This window comes from Tetrao urogallus, assembly GCF_951394365.1.
Source record: "Tetrao urogallus genome assembly, chromosome: 1".
Lineage (NCBI taxonomy): Eukaryota > Metazoa > Chordata > Aves > Galliformes > Phasianidae > Tetrao > Tetrao urogallus.
In genome coordinates, this window is record NC_136813.1 from 117,257,249 (window position 1) to 117,267,660 (window position 10,412).

Here is a 10,412-nt window from a genome sequence, read left to right on the forward strand (position 1 = left end):
GGTGACTCTGTGTAGAGGAGAGGAAAGGACATGCTAGTTCTGAGCTGTCCTGCAAGATCTCAGGCCGCCCTTGGGACCTAGGGCTCACCCTTCTAAGGTCTAGGCAGAGGAAAGGATGCTCAACAAAGATCTACATTAGGAGCTGAAGTTCAAACTCCAAGGAAATTTAGGCTTGAGGAAATTTAGACTAGAGGGGAGATATGAAAAATGTGATCCAAAGCCCAGAAAGTGAGAAGCTATCCACATTCTCTTCAGGAACTGATGCTGAATCCCATCCCTTCACTACATATAACAAAGTAGGAGTTTTCCCTCTTGTCCCGCGTGGCAGCCACGTGCCCCCTTTCCAGCACCTCTGACTTACAGGGGGCCACAGCACTAGGGGTTCTGGAGAGGGCACAGCCCTGGCACCAGGGCTCCCAGAAACTTTCATCTCCTCACAGGGATGAGAGATCCCTGCTGGGCCCTGGGCAGTGCCTGCCTTGGCCTTGCCTCACTCCTCTGCAGCTGGCACCCTGCAGGGCATGGCTGCAGTCCACACCAGGGACTGGGCCAGCCAAGCTGAGACTGAGCAGCCAGAGGCTATGGCACCTGATGAAGGAGAAGAACAGCTCTGAGCACAAGGGGAGGGAAATTGGGCAGGCTAAGATGCTGAGGCTGACCCCAGTTCATGGCCCCCACACACCAGAGGAATGTAGGCACAGAAGACCTTGAGGCCTCTCTGGCAGGGGTGTGTGAGGAGATCTGACATTTTGGATGCACTCAGTGAAACCTGGGGTGGGAAACAGGCTTGAGGAGAGCAGTTTGAGAGAGGCATTTTTTGCTGAAATTCATTCCCAGGGTTCTCCACAAGAGGTCTGACCCCCTTCCTGATCTCCCTAGCTGGCCTTGCAAGTCTCCCTGCCTCCACCAGCAGGCAGTGGGGCAGTGCAGTGTAGGGAGCAGCCTTGCTGGGAGCAGGCAGCATCTGCTGACTATCTGTTATGCCACCCCTGCTTCGCTGGGCTTTCTGTCCCTGGCTCCCCAGCATATTCATTCAAATCAGAGCAGAGCTGGAACCACACAAGTGTGGAGTCCAAGCCCAGGGGCAAGCATGGTGCAGTCGGTGTTTTTTCTGGGCAGAATCATGCCTTGGGCTGCAGGCAAGGATGCAGCCAACATTGTCTCTCAGCACAGGTGTGTTTGTTGGGGGTGCTGCAAATAGGGCATCACAGCAAAGAGCAGGGCTAAGAAACAGGCTGGGGAAGCCAGTCAGTTCCCAGTCCCATGGCCTCTGGTACACGGAAATCACAGGGTTTGGGGAAATCACACTGCTCTGGAGTTTCAGCAAAAGCTTGCGATGCTGGGAAGGTTAAGTGGGGGGAAACCGGGGCTCTCTGGAACCTATGCAGGGCCCTCCACAGGGCCCATCTGGGTTGGGATCCCCCTCAGCCACACTGGCAGCACTTCTCATGCCATCTGGTCTGCACTGCAGGAGCTTCCTCCAGAGCCATGCCTGCACAGCTGTGAGCTTCTTCACAGCAGTGCCCTGGCCATACCCATTAAAATGACCTATGGCACAGCAGGGGTCTGACAACAAGACCTGCGCCAGATGCAGTGCTTACGTCATCATGTTGGCCCTGGTTACGTCCCTCTGCTTGCAACCACCTATCCCTGTTTGAGCCAGCTCCAAGGATGCCAGATGACGAGCCCAAACCTAACCTAGCTGGCTCCATCCCATCATTTACTGGATCTCTTCATTCCTCTTTAGTTCTCTACACCCTTTTCTCCACTTCTGCAGTTTCTCCATGTCCCTCTCTGCTTGGCCTCTGCTGAACCACTCTAAAATCCCTAGCATCAGCTGCACTGTCCTGAAAGCAGGTCAGAGGCGGATAAGCTGGGATAAAGGATTGGGACAGAGCCTCAGTTGGAAACCCATTGACACAGTGAGAAGAAGAGCAGCCAGGCTGGAGGCTGGGCTGCCTCTCTCAAGCAGGGGCTGAGCAGGGTACTCTGGCATGGCGCTGCTGCAGTGCCTCCCACGGGCACCGCTTCATGCAGCACAATCCGCCAGGGCACTGCCTGACCCTGCTGCAGCAATCCCCCCTCCCTTCCTAGCAGGACAGCACTGCAGAGACCTTTCCCCAGGGCACAGCCACCAGCCCTGCATGCTGGGGCCCCGGTGCAGCTGCCACCCCCCCGGCTAGGCACTGCTCCTAAGGAAGCCCGCACTGCTGCAGTGTCGTGGCTGATGCAGCTCTCGCTTGCTTGACTGTCACCTCCTCTCCCTGCTGCCCCCCCTCACCCTGTGCGGTGTGGGGCGGTGATAAGAAAACATCCCTCCTCCTCCCTCCTTCTCCCTGGGACTGGGCTTCGCTCTCGTGTTTGCGTCGACACATCAGTAGTTCGGGAGAGGTCTGCTCCGAGGTTGGGTCCTTTCCCCAGCAAAATCCAGTGAGCTTTACCTCACACCACCGCCAGCCCCCTCCCCCAGGTAAAGCTCCATCTCAGCGTCTCCCCGCAGTGCCCTTGGCAGCAGCACCTATGCTTGTCGGTTGCCCCCCCTTTTTAAATTCCCCAGACTCATATCTGAAATCATCCTTGCCGGGGATTGGGAAGGAGGGAGTACCTGAAATTAAAATATGAAAGAAAAGTGAGAAGGGTGGGGGTGAGGAGAAAGGGGTGGGAGGAGCAGGTGGAGGAAGTGAGGGGAGTTTAATTACTAACGCCGCTCACAACGGTCCTTTTCTACAGGGACACAAGTGCGTGTAGGGTTTGGAGGGCACGGAGCGGGGAGCAGAGGCACGCATGCAGTGAGGGGGAGGGCTGGCCACGGGGAGACACTTACCTTCCTACAGCAGGGGTGAACGAGAGACTGAGAAAGTGCTGGTAGAGAGGAGAGAGGACGGAGCTGAGTAGGGATGCAGGACCTCAAGGGGAGATGATGTGTCCTCTAAGCCAACGGCGGCGGCGGCGGCAGCAGGATGGAGACGCCCCTGATAGGGCCGGGACAGCAGCATGTGACCCAAAGCTGCGATGAGTCAGGATTTAGCAAAGCTTTGCAAACAGCACGTAGGGGATGGAGAGAAAGAGAGAGCGAGACAGACAGGGGACAGACACAGACAGAAGAGGGCGAGAGAGCTAGGGAATAGGAGTGGGTGGGCAGGATAAACAATTACAGACGCTCCATGTTCGTTAAGTATTTTTATCCAAATAAGAAAATCATAAATCAAACCACGCAACTTGTAACCCCCTTTTCCCTCCTGGGACTACTTTGAGTATGTACGTGCAGAGACTGTAAAAACACTGCAGTAACTGAAGGCAGCATCCAGGACACTCCTCTCTTCTTCAGGCAAAATGAGGTGAACCTCATACCTATAGCTCTTGCTTTGCACATGGGAAGATGCATCCCCAAATCTTCACAAGGAACAGGGATTTAAACCAGAGGTCACTCGATACATCACCTTGGGGAGATATTTCATCCATTTCCTGAAGAAGGAAAGAGGGAGAAGTTAAATGACTCCATGCCTGACTTCTTTTTCACCTCTCACTTGTGTTGCTGGGGCCAGGGATGGCAATCAGACTGTAAAGCCTGTTTTCAGCTGCATGCAGCTCTGCCCTTGGGACCTGACCTCCCTCAGCCATTTTTTCATTTGATTCACAGGAGGAGGGGCTTACCAGCACATCTGACCTTATGTTTTTCACATTCCTGTTCATACCTTTTCCTCTTCCTGCCTTTTCTAACGGATTTCATTTGCCTCTGCATGCTAATTTTTCTCAACTGGTTCCTTGTCGAGGCGCTTCAGGTGTGGCAGCTGGACCAGGACCTCCTGCTGGTAGTTTGTTTCATCAGAGCATGGATTGTCCATCAGCACCACGGCCTGCAGCACGGGGAGCACCTGCAGTTTTGCCACTTCCTGCAAGCTACTGATCCCATTGTTCCTAAAGAAAAATCAGCACAATGTGCAGGAGAAAGAGATCCATATAAGTCTTAACAATAAGGATTTCTTTCTGTTCAAACAGTGTGTTGAACTGTCTGATAATGCCACCCCCTGTACAGCAAGTGCTTGGAAGAAAAGGACACTGGTGGTCATGGCCAGGACACAGAGAACAGGCGGAGAGGGGTGGAAAAAGAGTTACAGCAAGATATAAATGTATGGTATGGAGTCTGAGAGCAACTGGAGAGGCAGATCTTTTCCGAGAAGCTTGGAAAAGTCTGGGTTGGGAAACTGGTAGAAAACTGAGCCCTGAACACCAATTAAAAGCTGTAAAGATCAATCCAACCCGTTCCCATCAGGCTTCAGCTTCTAGAGAAAACAGAAAATCCTAAAGATGTAAATGGGAGTATAGCCTGATGAATTGGTGTCCAGTCCTGACACGAAGCAGGGAGGACCTACCGTAGATTGAGGTACTGCAGGCACTTCATGCTGCTAGAGAATCCATCCAGAGTCTCAAGCTCATTGTCACGCAGGTGCAGAGTTGACAACTGCTCTAGTGCCTCAAGGCCTTCGAGGCTCCTAATGGTATTCTGGGCCTAAGCAGGGACATAGGAAGTGAGAATGAAAAAAAGGCACACATGGCAAAGGGAACAGCAGTTATTTCTGTTCTGTCAAGCTCTTTCTATTCTTCAGACTTCCTACCTCTGCTAAGCAATCTTCTCTGAAGCAGGACATCATACACACATAACAATGCAGGGAGGCTACCTGGCAGTGACAGATAGCATGGTCAGAAGCCAAACCAGAAATTGCACTGGAATTTTAGAGATAGGGGACAGAATACCTTGAGAACATGTCTGCAGCTCTAGCTTGTACCTCTGATCAGGACTCTGCTTAGACTCACAAAAAGTTAGATGGGAAAGGACTTCTGGAAGTCTCCATGCAGCATCCTGCTTGCAGCCAGGCTAACTACCATGCTAGCCTGGTTGCAAGCAGGATGCTCAGGGCCTTACTAAGAGTTCTGAGTATTCAGATTCAAGAACCAAATGCCTGCTAAAAAGAGTTCCCTGCAGCATCACTTAGTGGCTGGGACATGACCGCCCCAGATGAGTAATTCCAACACAGCCTCTAGTTACGCAGGGATGCAGACATGCCACGATTCAAATTTACCACAGCGTGCCATCTGAGCCACCTGCTGTACTTCCAGCAAAACAGCCCTTCCACAGCAGTGCCTCATCTGAGCCCCTAAGGCCTCAAAGAGTGTCAATGTGGAACAGAAAGCAAAGAGCTAAGTCAAGTTTATTTAAAGGATAATTATCTGCTCCTCTCAGTCATAAAGTCCAGCAAACTTCCAGTTTAGCTGCTTCTTTTATAGGAGAAATCTACTACCAAGAAGTCTTCTCTTCTGCTCCTCTATGACCAGAAGCAGGCTGCATGATCGTGACAGAGGCTGCAGAGAAGTGGGGGTTGTCAGTTGGTTTAAGAGCTTCTTAGTACAATATTTATTAGCTATCCATAAGTCTTGCAAATAAATAAACAAATAAATAAAATTGACAAGCTTAGGGCAGGAAGAATATCTTACCAGTTCAAAATTCCCTATCTATTTCTTTCACCTTGGTGTGAACAGTTGTGAGATGGGGAAACACAAAGTTCTTACATTCAGTAATAGTTTCACAGCACAATTTTGACTAGAAAATTCCACTCAAAGCCTCCTGCCCATCCCTGGATTAACAGCAGTGCTAGCACCAAAGCTGGATCTGATTGCTCATGGCCTTGTGCAGCCAAGTTTGCAAAATCCCTGGCAACTACGTTATCCCTACCACATCTTTCAACCCAGAGATAAGCAGGACTTCACTCGTGATTGTGGCTTAGGGTTATAGTTTCTAAGGATGCAGATACATGAACAGGGAGAGAGGCTCCCATCCCGGTTTCAACTGACATAGAGCTAATGTTCTCCATAGTAGCTGTCACCGTGCCATGTTTTGATTTGAAAATGAGAATAATGTTGATAACACTCCAATGTTTTAATTGTTGCTGAGCAGCTCTGCGCAGACACATCTCAGCTTCTCACAGCGTCCTACCAGTGAGGAGCCTGAGGGGCACAAGGAGCTGTGAGGGCAGAACCAGGACAGTCCCAAACTGGCTAAAGGGATATCCAACACCATCTGGCATCACACTGAACTGTCACATGGGAGGAGTTGGCCAGGGTGTGCTTCTGCTGCTCAGGGACTGGCTGGGCATTCAGGGAGTGATGAGAAATTGCATTATGCAACACTTTCTTTGTGGGTTTTCATATTTTTTTTTTGTTGTTGTTCATTCCCTATTCTGTCCTATAAAACTATTTTTTATCTAAAACCACAAGTTTTACTTTTTCCCCCCAATTCTCTCCCCCATCCTACCAGGGAGAAGACTGTGTGGTGCTTAGCTGCCTGCTAGGCTAACCCACAATGGTGCCACTGCACTCTCTGTTCCTTTTTTGTTACTCAAGCAGTGATGTAGTCAATGCCAAAATTGATGTAGTCAAATGCAGTGATGTAGTCAAATCTAATAAAAGGAGAAGAGTCTCAACTGGTGGGACAGGAGAGCAGTTTAGGGCAGGCTCACTTATGAAAAGAAAATTTTGTAGAAAATGAAGACTGCATTGGAAACTGGGCAAAGGAGACTCGGAAGCAAAAGGGCCAAGAAGGTAACACTGAGAAAAAGAGGAAAGTCTGAGACTTAGTGAAGGTCCTGTAAACAAATTTAAAAAGCCAGGATTGATTTGTATACCTCACTTCAGAGGAAATCAGGAGCTGATGTCAGAATGAAAGTGGGGAGCTCACAGACCACTAGTCTGTGAAATGAGTAGCAACCTACTATCACTCCCACTTGCTCCGTTACACCAGCGAACAGTTTTAAAGGTTCCAGCCATGCAAGCACTAACAGGACGATGCAGATCAGATTTTTGAACAGATTACTATTCTTCCTTTTTTTCTGAACTCAAGGAGCACTCAAAATGACACCTTTATTTTAATGATCACATCATCACCTCGCCTTCTATAACGATTCCTCACGTACACATGAAGCCATCATTTCTTAGTGCAAGCTATACAACATGTTGCCCATGCTGTAGCTAGCCTTTGTCAGCAGTACTGCGTAATGAACAGGAAGTAACACACACCTACACTTCGGACAGCAGTGAACCTAAAATGGATGATGACTGAAGCACCACATGGCTCACAATCAGCCTCTGGTTTTCCCGCTGGTGGGCAGAACTTTGTGAATACTGAAACTATGTCATATATTAACCAAATCTGATTCAGTTACTTTAAGCTGACCTTTGAATTCCTATTTGATGGGTGCACTGAACCCTGTCCTTGCAACATCAGCTTTACCTACCCATGGCTCAAGTAACACCGACACGTTTCTACAGAAAGGAAAGTAGTACTGGGAGAGATCCCCCTCCAAAACGATTTGATAAGCAGGTAAACACGGGGAACAAATTCAAGCTCACATTTCTGAGACATTAATCGGTAGTTCTAGTTTTAATAATTTTGTCCTGCAGTTTGCCTGCTTCAGATGCATGGCTCAGGAATTCTTCAATTATGTTTCTTACTTTAAATAAAGGTGTTGCTTTGGTTTAACTCAGTCACCTGCTAACATGGCTTGTTTTACTTAGCAATTCTATATTGTACCTAGAGACTTACCCACTTCATCCCTTCTTCCAGCACCAGTAGTCCTAAGACTTCAGCTCTATACCAGAAAATATCAGACAACCTCAGACAACAATCTCCTCAGTGCTTTCTGCCAGGGAGTACTGATGAAAAGAAACCCTGTAGCTTTTATCATCTTTAATTGCTTTTCCAGAGGTAACGACTCAGGATCACTATGAAGTCTTTGCGAGCAATAGTACTGTGTGATTCATGGGAGTAAGCCAACATACTTTCTTCATTTGTGTCTCAAGCAGTAAATGGTCCCTAAGCAACTGCTCACAGTAGAAGAAAATTGCTTCTTCTTAGTTTCAACTGAGATATTCAGTCAGGTTTTTTTGGCAGCCCAAGATGTGAATCATATTTCTGTGCTGCTATACCCATACTCAATTAGGCCCATCAGAGAGGAGAAAGAGCTGCTGGCAATAGGTATTGGGTTAGATAGAGACCTCAAATACGTAACTGTACACATGGAAGTGCGCATCAAATAGGCAGAAAGTTATTTCATATTATTATTAAGTGACAAGTGGGCCCAGAGGAGGGCCACAAAGATGATCAGAGTGCTGGAGCACCTTCTCTATGAGGATAGGCTGAGAGAGTTGGAGCTCTTGAACCTGGAGAAGAAAAGGTTCCGGGGGGACCTCATAGCAGGCTTCCAGTATCTGAAGGGAGCCTATAGGAAAACTGGGGAGAGACTTTTTAGAAGGGTTGGTAGTGATGGGATGAGGGGAAATGGCTTTAAAATGGAAGATGGTAGATGTAGACTAGGTACTAGGAAGAAATTCCTTACTGTGAAGGTGGTGAAATGCTGGAGCAGGTTGCCCAGGAAGGTTGTGGATGCCCTCTTCCTAGAGGTGTTCAAGGCCAGGCTGGACAGGGCTTTGAGCAACGTGGTCTAGTGGGAGATGTCCCTGCCTATAGTAGGGGGGTTGGAACAGAAAGATCTTAAAGGTCACTTCCAATCCAAACCATTCATGTTCTATGATCACCTTCCTGTGTGTAATCCAGAGAACACCTACTGCTTTCCCCACTGACATTCACATTCCTGGGAGACATGGAGTGTGATCTTGCCTAATGCTGCCAGGGAGAGAACACTGTTCTCCCTTAGGTGCCTGCAAAGGGAGAATGCAACATACAAAGCACTGCCAACCTCCCTGCTCTCTGCAGAACAATTACTGGTTACTTGCTACTGCCTTTGCACTATTTGAACAGATATCATAGAAGGATCTACCCCAACGGAGAGACCTTTGCTTCTTTAGCTCTCTGAAATCTGTTCCTTTCAGGCTGCGAAGATTGAACTGAATAGGTTAGCGTGTACACTATGACGTCTGGAATGGGATAGTGTCTTCTCTACACCCACTGACTGAAGATGCCAACCTCTGCAGCATCTCAGTCCCACTTCCCAAGCTGGCTGATCCCTTACCAGATAGAGATTCTTGAGCTTGGGAAGGCAAAGCCCTGCTGTGCTCTCTAGCTTGTTTCCTCGCAGCTCCAGTATACGCAGGCTATACAGTGCTTGATTCAGACCCAGTGCTGTCTGGATTTTATTTCCTGAGTGCCATAGGACAAAGAAATAATGACAGTTAATACCACTCAAAGAGAGTTTTCTATGTGCACAGCAATGAAGACAGTAGTTTGTACCACCTTTAAGGCTGAGGCTGGCTAAGTGGGGGTGAGTAATGCCCTTCATATTCTTGATGCGGTTGTGAGCAAAGCTGACGATCTGGAGGTAGGGAAGCTCCTGCATGTGGGCACTGGTAAGCAGATTCCCATCCACCTTCAGCCAAAGCAGGTGGGTTAGGCTGCTCAGTGGAGACAAATCTTGCAGCTTGTTCTCTGACAAATCCACATACCGCAGGTGAATGAAACGTTCAAGGAGGCTGATGTCTGTCAAGTCCCTGTGGAAGGAAAAAAGTGAATAAAACACCTCTCACTTCCTCCCCTGCTATCAGCCTTCAGTTTGCTTCTCACTATGGTGGAAGGGAGGGCCCCCTCCTCTCCCATCTCCCTCCTGTCCTACAAAGCCTTGTGTGAAGGAGGAAAAAGGCAGGCAATAGGGATGGGCCAAAGATGCTGTAAGCAAGGCTGAATGCCAAGGAGAGGACCTTCCTTCTGGCACAGACAGTACTTCTTCCCATTGAACTGTAGCTGTCAGGAGAGGGAAGAACCAGAGTAGAAAGAAGGCAAGCTGGGGGGGTGGGAAGGGGGAGAGTGTCTTTTAGACAGCAGGGGCAACCCAAGGCTGTGTGTAATGACTTTCCTAGGTGACTACTGGCTTTTCCTGGCTAGACTGGCCTTACCTTGTGAGGCCTGCTATGTCTAGAGCTCTTTGGGGGTACTGATGGGGCTGAGGCTCCAAACTCCTGTGACAACTGTGGCATTGTACTTCTAAGCATGTATGTTAATCAGTTATATGCAGAGATGCTTAATGGATGTTTCTTGGACTGTTTGTAGTAAAGGCGTCCTGCTCAGGTCCCCTTGGGAGATCAAAATCAGAGCACCCGAGAAGCTCCCACAAGCCCAGGGGTCACTACTACTGTGCCCCACAGATCCACACCTCTGGCTACAGTGGAGGCGGTCCCCAGTTCAGGCCTTGCCTGGAAGCAAGTGCCCTGTGACACTCCTGCCCCACAGCCCAGTCACTGGTGGCCTTAGGTGCAGCCCCTGGACGGCTACACAGACACGTTAGGAGGAGGATCTCTTCTCCTGCATGTGCATTGCACACTCACTTATACTTGGCTTCAAACTTCACGTAAGCGTGCGCCAGGCCGTTGCCAATTTTGCAGAGGAGGGAGAGACCCTCCTTCAGCAT

At 49.1% G+C, this 10,412-nt stretch overlaps 1 protein-coding gene across 1 annotated transcript; it reads right to left on the minus strand.

The window, feature by feature from the left end:
- Positions 1-3,743: 3,743 nt before the first annotated feature.
- Positions 3,744-10,412, minus strand: LRRC23 (leucine rich repeat containing 23; the record flags this gene model as incomplete). Its single annotated transcript, XM_079533006.1, has 5 exons — positions 3,744-3,918; positions 4,374-4,510; positions 9,024-9,151; positions 9,245-9,498; positions 10,330-10,412. 5 exons carry the CDS (start codon positions 10,410-10,412, stop codon positions 3,744-3,746), a joined length of 777 nt encoding a protein of 258 aa, XP_079389132.1.